The sequence below is a fragment of the Myotis davidii genome, unplaced genomic scaffold, assembly GCF_000327345.1.
Source record: "Myotis davidii unplaced genomic scaffold, ASM32734v1 scaffold674, whole genome shotgun sequence".
Lineage (NCBI taxonomy): Eukaryota > Metazoa > Chordata > Mammalia > Chiroptera > Vespertilionidae > Myotis > Myotis davidii.
The window spans coordinates 707,065-730,820 of record NW_006286674.1 but is presented as its reverse complement, the minus strand read 5'-3'; the positions used below and the strand labels follow the sequence as shown (position 1 = coordinate 730,820).

The 23,756-nt window shown below is 33.8% G+C and overlaps 1 protein-coding gene across 1 annotated transcript in view; it reads left to right on the top strand.

Annotated features, from left to right (window-relative positions):
* The window catches only part of HFM1 (HFM1, ATP-dependent DNA helicase homolog), a 96,101-nt gene that overhangs the window by 20,857 nt on the left and 51,488 nt on the right, over positions 1–23,756 (top strand). The window contains exons 10-22 of the mRNA XM_006758176.1: positions 388–546; positions 3,577–3,777; positions 3,862–3,950; positions 5,039–5,082; positions 5,188–5,289; positions 5,687–5,832; positions 7,193–7,287; positions 9,341–9,474; positions 10,246–10,293; positions 13,014–13,094; positions 18,116–18,207; positions 19,565–19,671; positions 19,766–19,813. Coding sequence (XP_006758239.1) covers positions 388–546; positions 3,577–3,777; positions 3,862–3,950; positions 5,039–5,082; positions 5,188–5,289; positions 5,687–5,832; positions 7,193–7,287; positions 9,341–9,474; positions 10,246–10,293; positions 13,014–13,094; positions 18,116–18,207; positions 19,565–19,671; positions 19,766–19,813 — 1,346 coding nt within the window. The remainder of the gene's footprint in view (positions 1–387; positions 547–3,576; positions 3,778–3,861; positions 3,951–5,038; positions 5,083–5,187; positions 5,290–5,686; positions 5,833–7,192; positions 7,288–9,340; positions 9,475–10,245; positions 10,294–13,013; positions 13,095–18,115; positions 18,208–19,564; positions 19,672–19,765; positions 19,814–23,756) is intronic.

The following is a 23,756-nucleotide window of genomic DNA, read 5'->3' as shown; positions in this document are numbered from 1 at the left end:
GCCCCACTGTGGGCAGGCGGGGAGCCGACCACGGGGGAAGGGTTCCCCCGTGGTGGGTCGCCGCCCGGCACCCCTCGGCCCACCGCCAGCCACGCAGCCGCAGCCGGTCCAGACACTCGGAGCCGGCGGGCGCGGAGGGATCCCAGAGCCCAGCGGCCAGACTCCTCCTCCCGTACGCCCTTCATTCATTTTCAGAGATAAACATAAAAAGATGACTTGAATAAATAGATAGAAGCAAGATATTTCAACCAAACTATATGTTTGTTTTGTGTCTTCAATTGGAAAATGCTTATTTTCTTAAAGAAGAGTGTTAATATTCTTTCACATTTTAATTGATTAGATTTCTATTTTTGTTGCTAATGATTTTTTCCTTGATTTCTTTCTTAGGTACATGTTGTAAAAGATGAAATTCGTGGGCCAACTCTTGAAGTTGTAGTCAGCAGAATGAAAACTGTGCAGTCTTTATCTCATACTTTAGAAAATACCAGCACTATTATTCCAATGAGATTTGTAGCTGTGTCTGCAACAATTCCAAATGCTGAGGATGTGAGTTAGAATTTTAGTTTATAATATTTTTCATAACTAGTGAAATATTAAACATTTTAATCTTAGGAAAAAGTGAGGGTTTTTTTGTTTGTTAAGCACCTAACCAATTAAATAGGAAAGTATGTTGTAGAAAGTAACGATTAGATTTCATAGGGAAGGCAGTATTAAGGCCATAAAATTTGGATGATTCTTTTTAATACAACATTTTTGGTACAAGTCTCTTGTTTACTAGTATCTAAAAGTCTTAGTTTTATGAGTTTCAAAAGCATGTAATAACTTGGCTAATAATATGTTATGGTTGTTGTAACCAGTTGAATCCAGTTTTATAACAAAGTATGGTGGGGAATAAAAATAATTGGTTAGATCAGTGATCAGCAAACTGTGACTTGCAAGCAACATGCGGCTCTTTGGCCCTTTGAGTGTGGCTCTTCCACAAAATACCACGTGCGGGCGCGCACGTACAGTGCAATTGAAACTTCGTGGCCCATGCACAGAAGTCGGTATTTTGTGGAAGAGCCACAGTCAAGGGGCCAAAGAGCCACATGTGGCTCACAAGCCGCAGTTTGCCAACCACTAGGTTAGATGATTCCCATCCACCTCCCCCAATTCTGTGTGCCTAGCATTGTGGTAAGATAAGCACTAATGATAGATGCAAAAGTGAAAACATATAGACCCTGTCCTTGAGTATAATCTTATGGTTACTGGGGCATACAGACATGAAAATAAATAATTATATGCATTTTATACTTTCTATAATGTATATGTGGCCTATTTTTTCTTGATTTTTTTGCAAACTTGAAAAATAGTACAGTCTCACTGCTTTCTCATTCCTATTTACTTTTTAGCCCACTATAATGTGACTTTTTCCTCTTGCTACTTCTTAGAAATTGTTTTCACAAATAGCTGTTACAATGCCTAACCCAATGGAAAATTTTAGCTTTAACTTGACAAAATTAATCATTTCTGTTCTTAAAATGACAGCTTATTTTGTTCATATTCAAGAGAACGTGAATAAAATAAGCTGTTCATATAGAGAAAATTATAAAGTATATATAAGTAACAAAAATCCAGTGTTTGTCTTTCCAGATGTATAGATGGAATCATAATATACATATGCTTTTTTATTTACATGTCACATACAAATGTTTCCATGTCATTAGTTTTCTTTAATACAGTTTTTGCAGTTTTATTATAATTTATCTAATGTTTTAATGTTGGAAGATTGTTTTCAAGTTTTGCTATCATAAAACGTGCTGAAATTAATGTATCTTTAAAAACATCATAAGTAAAATAAGTCCAAGGGTATATAAAACTGTAAGGACACAGTGCTTTCAATAAATGTTATACTCATTTACACTTCTACCTTCAGCCATTTCTCTGTATTCTAACACTGGACAGTATAATAATGAAATTATTATTACTTTTGAATAGTTGTCAAATTTCTTATTTAAAATGGTACTTTATTGAAAATTTTGATTTGTACTTTAGTAAATATTTTTAATATATTCTCAACTACTTTAAGTTCTCTTTTTGCAATTTGCTAGATTATGTCCTTTACCTTTTTTTTCATAGTGGGATACTAAATTTTCCTTCTTGATTTATAAGTTATTATTAAATATCAAAATCCTGTAATTTTTAAAAATATATATTTTATTGATTTTTTACAGAGAGAAAGGGAGAGGGATAAAGAGTTAGAAACATCGATGAGAGAGAAACATTGATCAGCTGCCTCCTGCACACTCCCTACTGGGTATGTGCCCACAACCAAGGTACATGCCCTTGACCGGAATTGAACCTGGGACCCTTCAGTCCGCAGGCCGATGCTCTATCCACTGAGCCAAACCGGTTAGGGCAAAAATCCTGTAATTTTTAAAGAAAGTTTTTACAAGTTAATTTGAGACAAACTGATGATACATGGCAGGGAGTAAGATCATAAATGCTCCCAATATCATGTGATTCTTTTTAAAAAATACATTTTTTATTTATTTCAGAAAGGAAGGGAGAGGGAGAGAAAGAAACATCAATGATGAGAGGATTATTGATCAGCTGCCTCCTGCATGCCCCACACTGGGGATTGAGCCAGCAACCTGGACATATGCTCTGATCAGGAATCAAACCGTGACTTCCTGGTTCATAACTCGACGCTCAACCACTGAGCCATGCTGGCTGGGCTATCCTGTTGATTCTTGAAACTCTTTCCTGTTGTGATAATCACTACTTCTGTGAAAGCTATTTCCCTGCCTCTTCTACATGTCCTCTTTCTCAGTTTTCCCCTAAATTAAGGTCTTCAAAATTGGCCTTTTGCTGCTTTCAAACTGTAAGTTCTTGTGTGATGTCATCCCTAACCACGATAGCCTTGAAAATATTTTAATAATTCCTTCCTATGCAACTAGAAACTCATTAATCCATCTTTCAGTCAAAACAATGGTCAGGTTCATACAGGGCATAAAGTCTGATTGCTAAGCAGGCTATATGAAGATAAGATTGCTTCACCATTGCTCACCACAGTTCCAGCTAGTGACTCTAGCATTTAGTCTGACATGCTTTTGGTCCTGCCATCTCTCAAGTATTTATTTGTTCTTTGTTTGGAACTTGTCAACCCTTACCAATCTAAGCCAACCATTACTTTGCTATTCTTTAGCTAGTACTTAGGACAACACCAAAGTGTCAGCTGTATCTAGACATAGTTCTGAAAAAATAGCAAAGAAATTATAATGATAGTGAGAAATTCAATTTCTTTTCTAAAATCAATTTAATTTTACTTTAGACTCATAAGAAGGAAAGTAAAATAAAATAATAATTAATTGGAAGTTTATCATGGTGAAAAGTGGATATAATCTTGAAATACTATGGATCATATTTACCAATATATTAATAGGATAGTGTCAATGAAATATGTAATTTTGAAAAAAACTATTTGATTAGATATTTTTATACTTTGACTTTAAAGTAGTCTATAAATTGGGTTATATTTAGCCATAAAACTTCATTAGAAAAAACTCTTAATGTGTATATTTCTATTATTTAAAGATTGCAGAATGGCTTTCAAATGGTGAAAGACCTGCGATATGTCTGAAAATGGATGAGAGACATAGACCAGTGAAACTTCAGAAAGTGGTCCTTGGATTTCCCTGTTGTAGTAACCAAACTGAATTTAAGTTTGATATAACCCTCAACTACAAAATTGCCAGTGTTATACAAGAGTACTCTGATCAGAAACCTACACTTGTGGTATGGATTGTTGATTGCTTATTTTTTTAGTGTAATGCTCAGCTTTTAATATGATTAATACAAAAATTATTCATTCATTTTTAGTTTTGTGCAACAAGGAAAGGTGTGCAACAGGCTGCTTCTGTTCTTGTGAAAAATGCTAAATTTATTATGACTGTGGAACAGAAAGAGAGGTATATTTTTTTATTTTTTTTTCTTGGAGGTAGAAAGACTTTTAGGGATTATCTAGAAGAGATAAGAAAATTGGGTTCATTTTGTAAACTTTTCAAGTGACTTGATCTCTCCAAGCTTCAGTTTCCTCATTTGTAAAATAAAGATAATAGTAATTTGGAGGATTAAGTGAGATAATGAATCTTTGTGCAGTTATGATTCCGTCTTTTATTTCATAGCCAGATTTCTTGAAACATTATTTATAGTGCTGTTTTCATTTTTTTTTTAAATCCACATTCAATCCCACATCTATTATAATCTCTCACCAAAAGATTCATCTCTTAAGAGTCTCTAACACATTTGAACCTTCCAGGTTCATCTGTGTTGTTGAAAAAGGCAGAATTTCCTTCTTTTCTAAGGCTGAATAATATTTCATGAGATATCTATATCTCTATATATCTATATCTATATATCTATATCATCTATCTATATATCTATAGCTTCTTTATCTGTCAATGAACACTTAAAGTTGTTTCCATACTTGTCTATTGTGAAATAATGCTGCAGTGAACATGGGAGTACAGATACTTCTTTGAGATACTGATTTTGTATCCTTTGGCTATAATCCAGAAGTGGGACAGCTGGGTCTACTTTTAAGTTTTTAGGAAATTCCATAGTGGCTGTACCAGTTTATATTCCCACCAACAATGCACAGGGCTCCCCTGTCTCCATATCCTCTCCATCACTTACCTTGTCTTTTTGGTAATAGCGATTCTAATAGGTATGAGGTGCAATCTAATTGTAATTTTGATTTGCATTTCCCTGATGATTAGTGATATGGACCACCTTTTCATCTACTGTTGGCCATTTGTATGTCTTCTTTGGAAAAATTTCTATTTAGGTCCTTTGCCCATTTTTAAATTAGGTTATTTGACTTTTTTTGCTGAGTTGTAAAATTAGGGATTTTTGACTATGAAAGTTAGATGTTCTCTACTTTTTAAAAATGGTTTTCAAATAATGATATTGTGAAAATATTTTTATATCTGTAAGCCTCAAAATAAACTATATTAATGGAACTAACTCAAAATAATTTTATGGTATTTTAAAATAGGTTACAGAAGCATGCATATTCCATTAGAGACTCAAAGCTGAGAGGTAGGTTTAGAGGTATTTTTGAATAGTATTTTAGCTATAGTTAAAAAGAGTCAATTACTGATTAAATATTAACAGTACATAACAGGTGATATATTTCTATTATAGATATCTTAATACATGGTGTTGCTTATCACCATGCTGGTATGGAGCTGTCAGATAGAAAAGTAGTTGAAGGAGCTTTTACTGTTGGAGATTTACCAGCTCTTTGTAAGTAAAGTATATTCTTGTGGGTATTATTAGATATTTTGGAAAATTATTTTTAAGAGAATAAAATAAAAAGCTCAAGTATTCTGACTTATTTATGCTTTTTTCTCAAGTCCAAAATTATGTAACTATTCATGTATTGTACGTTATAGCTAAACTTGTTACCAGTTTTAGTTCTTTACCATGTTACTGCACATAGTGCAATTTGAAAAGTGAGAATTTAATAATTTTAAAAGATGTATTATTTTACATTATAGAGTTTTCTTCATTTTTAAATAAATTCTATCTATATGAGCCTATTACATTTATAAATATATGAGCCTATTACATTTATAAGAAAATACCTACCTGAGTATTAAAATTATCTGGCTTGAAAGTGATATTCCTTAATCTGATGCAGTTACTACCAGTACTTTAGCGATGGGAGTAAATTTGCCTGCTCACCTAGTAGTTATAAAATCTACAATGCATTATGTTGGAGGAATGTTTGAAGAGTACAGTGAAACAGATATTCTACAGATGATTGGAAGAGCTGGTCGACCTCAAGTAAGTGACAGCATTTTACTTTTTGTAATTTAGTTTAAAGACAAAGTAAATGGCAAAATCCTTTTTGTATATTTTTTGTTAAACAAAAGATTAAGATTTCATATTTGGATTTTGGATTAGGTTTAAAAATAAATGTAACTTAGACAATCTACTTTAATGGAGGAGTAGAAGTAAAATAACTCTCACTAAAAAAGACATACTCCCTCCACTCCATATAGCATTGGTTGGTAAATGATTGGGTTTATGAATGTGTATGTTAAAGTTTCTTTGTTTGGTTTTTTACTCTAAATGGAGATACTACTGGCATTTTGTATGGGACAGTTTTTCATTGTGTAGGACTGTCATGCATTGCAGAACATGTAGCATTCCTGGATCCTAGCACACAATGCCAGTAATGGTCTCCAGGTATTGACAATTAAAAATCATCTCATAAATATTACCAAACATGCCTTTGACAAATACTTGAATAAAGAAGTCATTCATATAGGTACTAACGGAATATTTAGGAAGAGTATCTTTTCAAAGAATATCAAAATACTATGTTAACAAATCTATAATTTTATAGGATAAATTAGATTATATATGAACACCAAATATTACAACTTATATACAGTTACCTAAGATTGTTTTAATTTCACCACTACCAAAATTATGTTATATTGAAACCAAAGTGGTATTTTTATATCTATACTAGATGCCTGGTGCATGAAATTCATGCACAGGGGGTGTTCTCCTCAACCCAGCCTGCACCTTCTCCAATTCAGGACCCCTTGGGGGATGTCTGACTGCCGGTTTAGGCCCAATCTCCAGGATTGGGGGATCGGGCCTAAACCGGCAGTGGGACATACTCACTCCCAACTGCCCCTCTGCCAGCTTGGTCACTCCCAACTGCCCTCCCCCCCGCCGGCCTGGTCACCCCCAAATGCCACCCCCTGCCGGCCTGGTCGCCCCACACAGCCTGCTGCTCAGTCGTTTGGTCGTCCCTCACTAACCCCTTGCTGGCTGGTCGCCCCATGCAACCTGCTCTTAAGTCATCCATCCAGCCCCCCCCTGCTGGCTTGGTCACCCCCAACTGCTTCCCCCTGCTGGCCTGTTCACTCCCAACTGCCCCTCTGCCGGCCTGATGGCCCCTGGCTTTTTATATATTAGGATTCTTAGGAGATTTTGAATTAAAATTTCAGTTAACATTCAAATTCAGAAGTATTTTTAAGGCCTTTTTCACCTATTTTTTAAGACAAGGGACTGTTTAATATAGAATCAAAGTCTTGAGTTATTGAAAAGGACTGGTATCAACACGTGCTCATGTTTATTAAATTTCTGTGTGTGTGTGTGTGTGTGTGTATGTTTTCTTTTTCTCCAGTTTGACACTACAGCTACTGCAGTTATTATGACTCGGTTAAGTACAAAAGAGAAGTATATTCAGATGTTAGCTTGTAGTGACACTATAGAAAGCAGGTAATAAAATATTCCAACAAGATATTGTTACTGTAGCCAATATTTTTAAGATATATTAAAGGGAAATTTGATTAGGCCATTTGTTTGAAACTTTTCAGTATCTTAACTAGAAAATTTATGTCCTTTTAAGAAATTTAATAGTTAAAAAATAATACAATATTTTTATTCATAGTGTTTCTTAGCATGCAGTATCATGTGTCCTTGTTATAAAAGTCCAAATTAGTCATATGAAGAGGAATATAATTTTCACTTCTCTTTACATATTTAAAATTTGTTTAATGAGAGATAAGCAAGCTGAGTCCTTTTAGTAAAGTATCTATACTAATAAAGAGCTAATATGCTAATGGTCGATATTCGTAACAGGTAATGACCAGGTCATTAGCATATTAGCTGGGGTGTTGCTCCAGAAGTTGGGAGGCACCCGGAGAAGGCGGGACCATCCTGTGCTGGGGAGGGCAGGGGTGAGAGCCCATAACGCCCCCCTCACCAGTTCTTCACCACCCACTGCTCGCACTCTGAGTGCCATACGGCCCACCTGCCAGGGAAAGGAGCACAGCGCAGCAGGCGGGAGGTTTCCATGCTCTCCTCCAGAACCATGATGGGGCGGAGCCGCAGCATTGCTCCAGAGATGGGGTGGAAGTGGGGAGGCACCCAGAGAAGGTGGGACCAGCCCAAGGTGACTAGAGGGACTGAGGGCGGGGCTTGAAGCAGCTAGAGAAGGCCAGAGGATTTGGGGGCTGGGTCAGGTGCGCTGGAACTCTGTGTGGACAGGTTCAGGTATCGAAGCAGGGCTGCTGGAGGGTTGGCCGGGCTGTGCCGTGTGCTTGCTGGGCTCCTAATTTGATTATAATCCTCTTGGAGGGAATAGAATATTATTCACACCCTAGCTTTTTTTGACATTTTATTTATTTTAATTTATTTTTCCACTTATTTATGCATTCATTGGTTGATTCTTATATGTGCCCTGACCAATTGAACCCACAACCTTGGGGTATCAGAATGATGCTCTAAGCAACTGACCTATCCAGCCAGAACAGATTTTATTCATTTTTTAATTATAGTTGCCATGTGACATACAATATTGTGTTAGTTTGAGGTGTATAACAGTGATTCAACATTCATATACCTTACAAAGTGATCAACACAGTAAATTTAATAACTATCTGTCACCATACATAGTTACTGCCATATTTTCAACTCTATTCCCTATTGCTGCACATTACATTCCTGTGACTTATTTTATAACTGGAAGTTTGTACTTCTTAATCCTCTTCCCTTTTCTGCTCAACTCCCCAACCTCCTCCCCTCTGGCAACCATCAGTTTATTCTCTGTATCTTTGAGTTTTTGTTTCATTTTCTTTTTTAGATTCCACATACAGGTATAAGTGAAATAATATATTTGTTTTTCTCTGTCTGACTTATTTTACTTAATGTAATTTTCTAGGTCTATATTGTCACATATGGCAAGATTTCATTCTTTTTTCTGGTTGAGTAATGTCCCATTGTATATATGTACCACGTTTTCTTTATCCATTCCTCTATCGATGGACACCTAGGTTGCTTCCATATCTTGGCTATTGTAAACATAAGGGTGCATATATCTTTTCAAATTAGTGTTTTTTTGCTTTCTTTAGATAAATACTCAGAAGTGGAATTGCTAGGTCATATGGTAGTTCTATTTTTGTTTTTTTGAGGACTCTCCATAGTGCTTTCTATAGTGGCTGCACTAGTTTACAGTCCCACCAACAGTGCACAAAAGGTTCACTTTTCTCCACATCCTTATTAACATTTGTTATTTGCTGTCATTCTCCACTTCTTTTTAGAATAATGTCTTCTAGAACTATGGAATAGAGAGAAATCTATAATATTTCTAAAAGTTGAACTGACATAATGTTTTTGAAAATTAAGTTATCTTAATGAATTATTAGAGTAGTAATAAGTATATTATTCAGTTATGTTATTTAATTATTCAAAATATTATTGAAGTTTAAAACAGCAAGAGCTATGGCATTGAAATACCTATTACTAATGCAAAAATTCTTTTTCCAATTAGTTTGCACAGACATCTTATTGAACATTTGAATGCAGAGATAGTATTGCATACCATCACAGATGTAAATATTGCTTTGGAATGGATACGATCAACTTTGCTTTATATCAGAGCCTTGAAAAATCCATCTCATTATGGTTTGTTACTTTTACTTGGAAAAGTAGTAATTTTTTCAAACCAGTTGGAACTATATTTGTTTTAATAGGTCACAAAATAGATTAAAGAAACTGACAGGTAGCAGAAACAGAAGTAACAAGAGGCATAAATACATTTAGAGGCAAGAATAGACAACTGTGAAAATCTTTATTATTTCATCTCTAGTCTTTCAGTAAGGTTTGAAATCAGACCTTTTAGGAAAAAAATTAACTCAAATAAAAATAACAAAAATGCCTAAAATTATTTAAAATAAAGTTAAAAAGTGTCTTGAATTTTATTTGAACTGGCGTTCAAATCAAAGTATATAGTACTACCATTGCTGCTGGAATTTTCATTCTGCTTCTAAAGGTAACACACATCTGGTTATGTTGCTTCTAGAGAGTTCTTTCATGTGTTACAGGTTATAAAATACTTGAGATTGTTGACTATCAAATTAAAACCTGACTTGTTGCAATACCATTGTAAGGGATACAGGTTCAAAACATTCAGATCTCTAAGGAAAAATAATATATAGAGTATTCCCCGTCACTGTTATACAGTCAAATAAGCAAAAGATAAGCCATTTGATATTGAAAGAATTTCAACACTGGTTATTGTTATAGATGTAAGCCTTGTTTAAAATCATAGCTATTTTTTAATTTAATATTTAATTGGACTACACTTTTCTAGTTAAGTAGGGTATAAACTGAGCCTATAAAAATGAATTCAGTCCATTCTATTTTATTTTTCACACATTTTTATAATTTATACAGGTTTTGCATCTGGTTTGAACAAAGATGGAATTGAAGCAAAATTACAAGGTTAGATGTATTTCCTCCAAAAAATTATATTCTATAAACTTTAATAAAAAAGGTCAGTTATTGTGAAAGTAAGAATACTCTTTGGGAATTATTTTTTTTTAAGTAACCTATTGTTTGAAGAGAAGAAAAAAGAGTTATTTCTTTTCACACCAAAATAAAGTTCAGCACATACACATTTTCTTAATTAATCTATGTGTTGATTCCATCAGAATATCTTCCTTTCTATAATATGTTAACCTGGTTATTTTTTTATTTTTTAAATGACTCTGGTCTTTGAAAATGTTGCATATAGACACAACTCTTTATTTGTCTTTTCTAGTTTAATATTGATTGAAAATTAAAAGCCTAGCTTGATAATGGGCTTCTTATTCTAAACTGTGCTAATGATGTGTTCCTATCAAACCCCAGCTTTATTTTTCAGTCACTTAGTATTTCATTAACTGTCTTTTAAAATATCAGATGATTGTTGAGCATTTTTAGGATTAGAAATGCCTACCTCTTCATTGTGTTGTAACTTTTTCAGTGAAAGAAAAACAATGTTAAATCCACTAAAAATATTTAGCCAATTTTAATTTATTCTATACTTGGGAGTACATATATGGTAAATAAGAATACAGAGAAGATTTAAAGATGAAACAGTAAAATTGTATTCCTTAAGGAATAAATATATTATTGAAAAATGGTGATAAGCAATAACATATATTTATAACACTGTTAAGAAACAGATCTATAGTAATATTATCCTTTATTTGTTGACCAATTTTGTAATGGAGTTTTTAAAGCATATATCATGATCATAGTGATCAAATATACACAAGAAATCAGATAGTCCAAGAAATACCTTGCTATATTCCGATAACTGTAATGATTTAACTTTATTTAAATTGGCAGTATATTTGTCTTACCTTCAGTCATTATAAAGGTAGCTAAGTTTTGTCTATATTTGAACTGAATATAATGTTTTGGTATCCTTGGAGGTCTGCCTTAATTCTCTTAAGAAGGGTCCTTAGCATATAATGTGCTGTTTCTAAATTTGGTTATACTTTCTTGCTCAATTTCTTCTAGTAGCTCCCCATCACTCTTAGAATCAAATACATGCTTTCACCAGAGCCCACAACGTCCTACTTGATATCTTGCTGCCTATTTCTCTAACTTCATCTCTTGTCATTTCCTCTTTTATTCTACTCTCTTTCCCAGTTGGCTCCTTTGCTGTTCCTTAAAACATAAAGCTTGTTTCCACTTCAGGTTTTTTACTATCTGTTCCTTATTCTTGGAATACTTATCACATATTTTACATGGCCTGCACCTTCCTTTTATTTAGGCCTTTGTCCAAATAATCTGCTGCTCAAAGAGGTTCTCCTGGACTACTTTAGTTAAACCTACCTCACAGAGAGGAAGGCAAAATGATTTCCATGTTGTTACTGCTATTTTTGTGTTCTTAGGAAAGTTGACATGTTTATGTATGTTGAAAATTAGGATGACTATATCCTTACTTTACATCAGAAATTATGTAGCTTTATATCAGAAATACACATAAGCTTTAGTTAAAAGTTAAAATCTATAATTCGCTATGTCCTTTCTAAGCTTTATTTTCCTTCATAGTACATTTCAATACCTGAAACTGTATTATTTATTATTTGTTATTGATTGCTTTCTTCATTAAAAAGTTCTATAGAGAAGGAACCTTGTCTTGCCCACTGCTATAAACCTAAACCTTGGAATAGTGCTCAGCATTAGTAAGCATTCTTCTTTAGCTGATTAATTTTCTGAAGGTTAAATTAATAGTGGGTAATTAAGAAAATTAGCAAAACTTTCAAAAGCCTTACTTAAAACAATTAAAATGATCAAGCTGCCTAAGCAATGTTCTTAAATTAAAATATTTCCCAAAGAACCTTGCCTTCGAACTGCTGTATTTTTGTGAGCTGTCAGTCTACTTAAGCTTGAACAGATTGTGGCAATCCCAGGCTCTGCTCTGAACTGTTTCCAGCCTCCTGGGCCTTTATAGCACAGGACAGAGAGAGCACTCTAAGCAGCAGCCTACACTCTGATCCCCATCCATCAGTGAGAGTGACTTGCATTGCTTCCTGTCAGAGGTTCCTTCCAAGTAGCGATAGTGCCGTATTCAGATAAATACCAAAAGCATCAGTTAAAATAATCATAAGTGGTTGCCTTAAGAGTGGCAAACTCAGAGAAGGGACAAGACTGGTGTTTTTTGGAACAATATTTTAGAACTATTTTACTCTTTATCTTTTAGAACTATTTGACTCTATACTTTGTGTGTCTATTTCTTTGATAAAAGTTAAAAAAGGAAACCACTGCCTTATTTAAAGTCATATGACAAAGTGATTACTTAGACCGACAGCAAGTTACTTAGCCTATTTTTTAGTTTCCTAACTTGTACAGGAAATAATATTAATACACCTACCTTATTATGTTATTTTGAGGATTAAATGAGATAATACAAACATTATTTTAAAGCTCCAAGTTGTAAATGCTATTTTATCACTTGTTATTTGTATTATTGTTACTATTAGGAAATATTTTTTGCATATTATCAACTCTTTTATTTAAATGAGCTTTTTATTACCACTTAAGAAGGGATTACAGTTCTTCCCAGAACAATTGCACAGAAACATAACTTTAGCATATGTAATAATAAATTTTATTTTATGCTGCTTCCTTATTTTGCTAAAATAAAAATGTTTTCTACAATTGAACAGATTTATGTTTGAAGAATCTGAATGATTTATCATCTCTGGACTTGATAACGATGGATGAAGGTGTTAATTTCAAACCAACTGGTAACTTTTCCATCATTGCTAATAAATATAACAACTGCTTACCCTGACCAGTTTGGCTCAGTGGATAGAGCACTGGCCCACAGACTGATGGTTTGTGGGTTTGATTCCTGTCAAAGGCACTTACCTCAGTTTCAGGCTCAATCCCACCCCCAGAGGTGTGTGGGAGGCAACCAAATCAGTATGTCTCACATGGATGTTTCTTTTTCTCTCTGTCTCTCCCCATCCATTCTACTCTCCCCCCCCCACCACCACCAATAAAAAAAAAATCCCCCCCTCCCAAAAAAAATCCAGTGGATAAAGGTCCTCGGGTGAGGATTAATAACAAACACACACACATACACACACACACACGCACAACACAAAAAACAAGAAAAACACAATTGCTTGCTTAAGACTAAATATGAAATTTTGTTCTTCTAAACTTAGGTGATGGTAAAATTAAATTGTGATCTCAACACGGTATCATCATTAACATGATTAATTTATACAAGAATCCTATTTATAAAATTATAGAGCTTCTTTTTGACCAGCATAGAATTTGTCTTCACTGATTCTGGTAACTTCTGGCAGAGGAATGAAATGCTCAAATCTTTGTTTGTTTCAAACCTGCTATAACTTGTAGATATCCTTTTCCCACTTCTAAATTATTCAAACATTGATTACTTATGCTCTCACTTTCATTCTATTTAGAGTATAATAGAAGAGAGAACGAATGTTTTATAATTTTAGCACTCATGATTAGAAGTTTCTTGGGATGTAATATTGACTTCATTATTCCAGCAGTTTAATATAAAATATTCAAATCTAGCTAAATGTACCTGAATTCTCAGAGGAATACATTACTGTACATGATGCCCATTTACCTGATCCTCCTCTGGGCCAGGTTAGCCATGTATTTTGCCTTGAAAATATCTATTATGCAATGCCCAATCTTTGGACATTTTGTCCTTTGTGTTTATAACTCTGCTAGCAGCCTCTTGTTACACCCTCTATCATCAAGCTACTTAAAAAACAACAACACACAAAATGTTATATGTATGTATGTACAATTTTATGAGGAACTTAACATGTCTTTTCAACTGTGGTAGTATTTTTATTAGGATTATTATTTAGGTTAGTGTTCTTGTTACAAGATTGCATGTATTCTTTAGTTGTTTGCTTCAATACTTTTTCCATAAACCCTGTTCTATTTAGTATAGATTTCTACAGAATGCAAGACTTTATAGGAATGCATATGTTGTATATTTTCAGGAAATAAATATGTATGTAAGTATTCAAGAATACTATATATTTATTAGCACCACGCTCTAACCAACTGAGCTAACTGGCCAGCTGCAAGAATACTATATATTTATTTAAGGCCAATAATTTGTATTAGCTTTGATTTGTAGTATTTTTATTATTAATCAGTTTGTTATATTTTCATATTTCCATTATGATTTCCTTTTTGACCTATGGATTATTTGCAACTATAGTTCTTAATTTCTGTACATTTTTTTAAGTTACCTTTCTTTTCTAACAAGCTTTTTGTTGTTGTTGTTGTTTTTATTATGGTTGCTTTGTGATCAGATAACATTTTCTGTATGATTATGATCTTTTGAAATTTGTTGCAACTTGGTTTATGGCCTAGTATGTGATCAGTTTTTGTAAATATTTTGTGTACTTATCCTTTTGGTTTTAGCCCTCTTCTAGATAAATATCATATTAGTTCTTTGATGCTTTATAAAAAATACTTCTTGTATTTCATTTAGCTATTTTAGTTGCCTTCAGCAGGCAGGTTGATTCATACTTAGTCTGCCATTAATGTAGACGGACATTCTTATATAGTATTTCTAATAAATTCTTTTTTGTGACTTCTTGTTCCTACATATTACTAATATTTTCTTTTACCTTTTTCAGTATTTACTTTTTAAAAATATCTTTTTATTGATTTCAGAGAGAAAGGGACAGGGAGAGAGAGATAGAAACATCAATGATGAGAGAGAACCATTGATCAGCTGCCTCATGGGAATCAAGCCTACAACCCAGGCATGTGCCCTTGACTGGAATTGAACCTGGGACCCTTCAGTCCACAAGCCAGCACTCTATGCACTGAGTCAAACTAGCTAGGGCAGTATTTATTTTTTGTATTTAAATTCTTAGCCTCTGTGTTTTAATTCTGCTTCATACAGTTTTTTATTTTTAAATCTGTCATCATAGTACTGAAATATCTAGGTATTTTCATTGGTATGCTTATGTTTTTGTTGAGCTTTTTAGTTATTCTACCTGGTAATGTGTAAAAAAGAAGGGCTCAAAAGGCCAAGTCTTAGTTTGTGTGAATTTAAGAAGGGTTTATCCTTCTTAAAATGGTGTGTAACTGCAAGAGGCTTGAAAAGTTAATGGAACTGGGTTGCATCTTGAACCTCTGTAGGAGAGAGGGTGAGAAGGATGGAAAGAAAGATGGAAAATTTGCAGTCCTAAAACTATTTGGCAAAGCTGATGGGGAATCTTCAAGTCAAAATTGCCCATCAGAGGAGTCCCTTGTCTTATAGGCCTACCTTAAATTCCTGCCATGCTCAGTCATTGGTTTGGAGCATCTTTGAGAAGTGTGATCTCGGTATGAACAAGGTGATGGATTCAGAACATAGTAGCTGGGGCCATCTCCAGTAGGAGATGTGAGAGGTGCAGTCTTATGGCCTCTACCTCCACCACAACCCCCAGCTGTATAACTTTTATTTTGAATTATCCTGAATTTGCTACTATGAGAATATTAATCACTTAGCTATATTGATAGCAAAGTTGCCTCCTTACTTCTTTTCTTTACTTGCATATCTTTTTTAATTCTATCTATTTCTTCTACCTTGAGTCACTTTCTTCATGGCTTCCTTTCTATGTTATTTTTTAAAAAACAAAAACAAAAACAATTTAACATATTTTATTGTCATCTGGTAGTAACATAAGGGTATTGTAAGCCAATATGAATAAGTGTGTAAGAACTATTCTCCCCAAAAAGGACACCTGAAAAACACAAACTGTTCTCAATAATTTCTCACTCATTAAGTCATTTCTAGGTGGAGACACTTCGATGCAGAGTGATATTATCTCCTTTTAGCATGATCCGCTCTAGTTGGGTTTTTTTTTGTTTTAGATTGAATCTCTTCTGCATCACCTACTATGAGATTCATATACTCATCAAAACCAATGATACAGGCTTCTATCCACATATTCACTTGCTCATAAAGTCACACCTAAATCTGAAATCTATTTTACAAATATCTGAAGATGAGGTTGATGGGCTGCACCAACCCCTTTCTGCACTTTTTGAACCTGGCTATGGTACTGCATGGTGGATGCTAACAAAGCCACACTAAGCCACACGTTCCCTCAGAGAGCCACTTCTGGAATCTTTGTATGTTGTTTTTATGCTTTACTTAGGAAACCTTCATCCTTACTAAAAACCCAGCAAGTATCAAGTCTTTTACCAAAACCTTTAATTTTCTCTAACAGGGAGATAGCCTATATCAGTGATGGCGAACCTTTTGAGCTTGGTGTGTCAGCATTTTGAAAAACCCTAACTTAACTCTGGTGCCGTGTCACATATAGAAATTTTTTGATATTTGCAACCATAGTAAAACAAAGACTTATATTTGTGATATTTATTTTATGTATTTAAATGCCATTTAACAAAAAGAAAATCAACCAAAAAATGAGTTCACGTGTCACCTCTGACACGTGTGTCATAGGTTCGCCATCACTGGCCTATATTAATTTATAAACACTTAGGATAAGAGCAACAGCTTTAAATATGCCCTAGTTATATTTAGTTTCCTTGATAACCATGTTCTTGATATCTCACACACTGCTCTCAGAAGCTCCATTTTCTGAATCATTGAATTACTCACATTTTTTGCTGAATATATTCACTAGACTCCTAATTGAGAAAGCAGCTTTTAAGCTGCCCTTGTTATTTCTCTGTTCCTTTTTTATCTTCTGTACCATGGAGTATCTAAGTCTAATGGAATGTAATTTTTTCCCCTTCTTCAGCAAAACCTGTAGTACATACATAAATGTTAATCCTTTTCTTGAAAAGCAGTATGCCGTTTTCCTGTTCCCAGCCATTTTCTGTTTCACAAGGTTTGAAATTATTTGTAATGTTTTTGACAGCTTATAATTGAAACCAGTAGCTTTTAAAACAAATTCCATTTCATCAATTATTTACCCCCACTCAAATCCCCCTACTCCAGCAGAAAAGAAATACAACCCAATATTGTATTTCTAAAACAATTTATATTCAAACTCCAATTTAATTAAATTTTGCTCAAAAATTTTAGGTGGTACTCTTATTTTACAAATCAAATCCAAAGTCTAAACTCTTTTAATAGCATTTCAAGGCTCTTTCTCAGGGCCTCTGTAAATCTATCATTCATCATGTTTTGATAATGAAAGTGGGCAACATTTAATGTTAGTCCCTATGCTAAGTTCTTTACATGGATTATTGCATTTAATCTTTACAATAAACATGAAATATTACTTCTATTATTCCTACATTATGTAAAATAACCTGCATATGACCAAGCCATATGTTTATCAAGCCATACATCTCTCATAACAGTATTCTAATGATAAACTTTACTTTTTTTTATTAGCAAATCTTGATTTTTCCTGAGGTCATAATGGTTTTATTTCCTTTCTGCCAAGGCATATTAGTTACTTTTAAATCCTGCTCAAGACCCATTATCTCTACTAGGCCACCCCACATTGACCATTCTCTTAAGTTTAATTTCCTCTGTATTTAAGTTTGTATATGTAAATGTTATCATTAACTGGACTTTGTTCTCTAGTCCAGTTATTTTCATCTGGTTATCTCCCTAGCCAACCTATAAGTTCAGAGACTACATCTTCTAGATTTGTTGGTGTGTCCTTTTTTCTTGATGTCATTACAGGCACGGAATAGATGTTAAAGAAATGTTTATTAAACTCATGAAAAAGCAAGTTGTTTCAGCTGATGGAGTAAATGTTTATTTTTCCTTCTTTTACCACAGAGACAGGAAGGTTGATGGCTTGGTATTATATTACATTTGAAACAGTGAAGAAATTTTGTACAATTAGTGGAAAAGAAACTTTACTGGATCTGGTAAATTGATTTTCTTTAGAAAATAAATACAAACTAATACAGTATAAAATAATTTTGGGGAAACAACTAATTAGTATATCATGTAATTTAAGAATGAATGAGCAGAAAAGAAAGCACTTCTAACAGTGCTTATGTCTCTTCCATCCTTAAGTACATTTGATCATGAGATATTCAATATTAGGTCTTAGAATATATTTTCAGTTGTATCTATGTATCAGGGCTAAGAAAATTTATATACATACTCAGAGTAGGGCTGGCAGTTACCCTTCAACTTACACGAGAATGCCAATTACATTGGTAGTGGCTTCTAAGTGCAATATGTTGAAAAAGACCCCAAATTATGTGGCATAACATATTAGGAAAGTCTGCCATTAGTGAGGGACAATGAGGGACACATGTGCCGCATATATGCAACTCTTCCCTAAACCTTTTGCAACAGAATTACAGTAACAGTAGAAATATAATAGGATTGATGATAGACCAAAAAAAAAGAGAGAACTGATGGTCGGGAAATGTGGGTAAAACAGGTATACTAAGATATCAACAGTGGTGGCAACTTTGCAGCTATAGCAGTGAAGAGAACGATAATCATGTTGGTAATTGGTAACTGTATTGGTGCTTTCTCCCTTTACTGGGAACATGACTATAAAACAAGGTATTTATATTTATTTTTAAATTTAAGCCATTCATTTTAATTTAAAATATCTAAGTTGACTATTTTAATAGGATTATACTAAAAATAGCACAAAAATTGGTGAAAAGTAGGCTTTATTTACATGTAAAATTATTTTTAAGAAGAAATCAAGAGTAGAAAATTCTTAATGTTAACATTAATTCATCTGATTTTTAGTTCAGTACACGTGTAAGAGAATTAGAATAGGTATTAGTTTCGTTTTACAGATGCAAGAAACCAAAGCAGAGAGAGTGCTTTGCTCAAAGTCATGTGGCATAACTATGATATATAAAGCATTCTTTTCATTACAAAGTTAGCCTCAATAGAGATAATGGTTTGCAAACTATAGAAGGGGGAGTAATAATATAATAGTAGTAATAGTATTAAGAGCAACATTTACTGAAGGCTTACTATGCGGTAAGATTATTTTGTTAATCTTTAACATCTTAGTCCCAGTGTCTAGCAGAATGTCTGACATATAACAAGTGTTTGTAAACTTTTGTTAATAAATGAATGAGTGGGTGAATCCTTAAAGAAGCAAAATGTATAAAGCAAATTTTTAGCTCTATTATGCCCAATGATAAAACTGTGGTGTCCCAAGGCAACATGAGAAATAAGTATAGAGAAAGTGGATGACAGGAAAGAATGGACATAATTAAATGGACAAATGCTGAAATTTTATAGGTCAAAATGATAGCCAGCTGCAAGGAATTTCTAGATGTACAATTAAGGATAAATGAGAAGAAAACTTTGAATACTTTGAACAGAAGTCCAAATCGAATAACTATCAGGTACAGAAGTTAAAATATTTTAAATAATCTTAAAAGGTTTTATTTTGTTAAAATAAGTAATAATAAAAATTTTGCCTTGTGTTTTTATTTACAGATTTCCAATGGAAGGAAAAATTAAAACAAGAGAAATGAAAGTAAATTGGTAAAGATAATTCATTGTTGAATGCCTGTTCATGATTCATATTTATACATTTTTTATAGTTTTAAAATTTATTTCACGTTTTTCCTGAGTATAAAAAAGAACATATTTACATAAAAATGAGTCAGAATGTAGGTGTGAAATTAATTTCTAAAAATTCAGACTTCAACTTAAACAGATGATTTGTGAAATTTTTTAATCAACAAATATTTATTGAGGGTGTGTTCTGTTCAGGCAAGGTAGATGATAGAAAGAAGATATGCTTATCATCAAGAGCATTCAAGTTAGCTTGAATGAGAACCATACATACAAAAATAATGGACAGTATGAAAACACATGTAATACATGTCTGTTGAATGACAGTGGCATTCTGAGAGAGCAAAAGAATGGGTAAAGGAATGCATATATGACAGTGAGATGAATATTCTGCCAAGAATGAAAAGTTTATAATGAGGAGTTGTAAGTGGAAGAGTAGACAGGTTACATTGTAAATTGTAGTGACTTTTACCCAGTTTGCAATCATAAATGCAGTGATGTGCTATGCCAAGTGCTTGGTTTTCTGATTATTTAGATCTTAGTGTTAAACCTTTTGATTTCGAGTATACAATTTCAGGTAAAAATGATTTTTGTATGTTCTCAATTAAACCAGTTAGCTAAAGAAATTTTTTCCCTCCTTAGCTAGAAGAGGTCACTCCTTCCATGGGATATTTCATGATATCACGTTGAATTTTATCTCCCAAATACCTTAATGTCTCAGAAACAAAATTCTCCCCATTCTAAACAATTTATCAGGCCGATCTATAGCTTAGACAACAGAAGTTTTTGTTCTGCTTCTTAGCTGTATTTCTGTAGAAATTCTAATTCCTTAGAGATCATCTCCCAATCCTCCCATTTTACAAATGAAGTAAGTGATGCCTAGAGAAGTTGTGACTTGCCCAAGGTTATGTTGCTATATTGGGGACTGAACTAGAACTAGAATCTAGATCTCTTGATTCAGTGTTTTGTTTTTTTCTGATATACTCTGTAGCATCAACTGGTGAGTCAAATCAAGGTGTTTTTCCACAAGCATCTTCTTGAGAACTCCCTATTTGCAATTTTAATGCTTTTATTTATCTTGCCTTAAATTGGGTCATACATTCTTTTGATTAATTTAAAACTTAAATTTGATGACTTTATAATTGTTTTTATGCGTATAACAATTTTGTTTCCCATTATTGTTTCCCTCCTTTATGCATCTACTTGAGTTTGGCCAGGGAGAGAGAGGGCCTTTCTTAATCCAGAATGTACAGTCTTTTGGTGGGTGATGATGGCTAATAGTTACCACTTTTATGTCTCCCTCTTTTCCCTGTTACGTTGTTGAATTCCAGATGTTAATCCTCTTAACTTAAAATTTTTATCCTTCAAGTTTCTGTCCTTTATTCTAACGTTGTTTTTTTATTTTTCATAACTTTAATTTCCAGGTTTTTCACCTTCAGCCCTAGCTGTTTTCTTAAATGACATTTTCCAGTGAACTCAGTATATATTTCCAAATCAGTGATTTCTCATTAATTTGTTTCTTGTTACTATTTTGAAAGTAAGACATGGATTTATTTGTAAAGAGTCAGAAGTAAAATTTATAAAGCAAAGACTAAGTTCACCCTTAACTACCCCCTATCTCCCTTCCCCAGTAGTATGATGTAAATTTTTCTATTTATTTCCTTTCTATTTATTTCATACATATTGGTGTGCTAATAAACATTTGTAATGTCTATATATAAGCAAGCTCATGCTAAAATTATTGCCCTAGTAATGTCATATTCTTTCTATATCAGTATGTACACATATCAACTTCATTTATTATAATAGCAATATGTATTTTAATAGCAATACATCCTATAGTATGAATATATTATAATTTTAACCACTTCTTGATGAATAGTTATATAGTTTATAAATATTTGCTAGTATAATTGGTGCTGAAATGAACTTATACCATATTTTTCAAGGATTTCTGGGTAAAAGGGTTCATACATGAAAAGATTTCATGTATAATGCCAAATTACCTTTGAAAAGGATTTTCTGACAGTTCCCATCCACAATGTAAAAAGAGTGACTATTTTCATAAATTTTCTCAATAGTGGTTTTGCATATTTGAACTTTTTCCAATCTAATGAGTAAAAAGTTATATTTTAAAATTAGGAGGGAATATACATAATTGGTTTTATGCAAGAGAAAATATGATTTTTATTCAGTTTGCAATCACAAATGCTATGATATGCTATGCCATGTGCTTGGTTTAGGATATAGAAGGGAATATTATTATTAGGAGGGAGTAATTATTAGGGAATATACATGTTATTTAAACTGCTATAAAATCATGTTAGGAAGATCTTTTATATCTTGTATTTCTTAGAATAGCCTCAACTACAGTCAAACAGCAATAAAATGAATAACAATAGCTTAAACAAGATAGGCTACTTTTTTATCACAGAATAGATAACTCAAAGTAGAGAGTCTGAGGTAGCTTCATGACTTATTTCAAGGTCACCTCATTATCCAAAAAGACTGCTAGAGCTGTAGCCATTACATTTGAGTATCCTCTCTCGGTTCAGTAGACTTCTTGGAAGTCCCAACTCACTTTTGCACCTAGTTCCATGGCTATACCTATATGCAAAGGAGACTGAGAAGTGTCTTTAATCTAGGCATGTGTCTAGATTAAAACTAGGATTTTGCTTTTAAGAAAGAAAGTGAGAATAAATGTTGGTAGGAAAGCAGTCTCTGCCCTGCATTCTAAAATCATAGGACTTTCCCTATCATTTCTTCTAATACTTTAAAATCATTTTATTTTTACTTGTAGGCTTTTCATAAGGCATTTGGAGTTAATTTTTATGTATGGTATGAGTTAAGAATTAATTATATTTTGTCTTCCAAAGATAGTCAGGAGTATTTGATAAATATTTACTGTTAGTCTATTTATTTTGTTGCTGTGACAATACCACATTGTCTTATTTACTCTTCTTTTATTGCATGTTTTGTTATCTGATAAGGCAAGTCCCTCCTTATTGATCTGTAAAAGATTTTTGAGCTATTGCAGTTTTCTCCCTATGATCATTATGAACTTTTGATCCCTATGGACTTTATTTTTATTATTTTTATTTTAATCCTCACTGGAGGATATGTTTTTCATTGATTCTGGAGAGAGAAGAAGGGAGAAGGAGAGATAAAGACATCATCTATTGGCTACCTCCTGCACCCCAGCCCTTACTATGGATCAAACCTGCAACCTGGGTATGTGCCCTGATTGGGAATTGAACCCACTAGCCTTCACTGCACAGGATGATGCTCCAAACAACTGAGTCACACTTGCCAGGGCTAGATCCCTATGAACTTTAGAGTCAGTTCATCAAGGTCTATAAAAAGTCCTGTTGAAATTGGCTTTATAGATTAGTTTGGGGAAGAATTCTTCTTACAGTTTTGAAATCTATTTAGGTATATGGTCTCTCTTCATCCATTCAGATCTTTATGTCTTTCTGTGGTATTTTATATTTAACTAGAGGCCTGTTGCACAAAGAGATTCATGCAGTAGGCCTTCCTTTCCCCTGGCTGCTGGCACCAGTTTTCCTCCGGCACCCGGGACCCAGGCCTTCGCTCTGGCTGGGCTCTGGCCGTCACTGCTCTGAGGTTGTGAGGCTTCGCTGCTCTGCCGGCCTTGGGGCCGTGAGGCTTCGCTGTTCCAGCCGTCCCTGCTCCAGGGCCCTCAGGCTTCACTCCACTGCTTGGAGTCTATGTATGCAAATTAACCGCCATCTTTGTTAGGTTGATTTGCATACTATCCTGATTGGCTGGTTAGTGTAGCTAAGGTATGGTCAATTTACATGTTTGTCTATTATTAGGTAAGACTAGAGGCCCGGTGCACAAAAATTTGTGCACTTGGGGGGAGGGGGATCCCTCAGACTGGCCTGTGCCC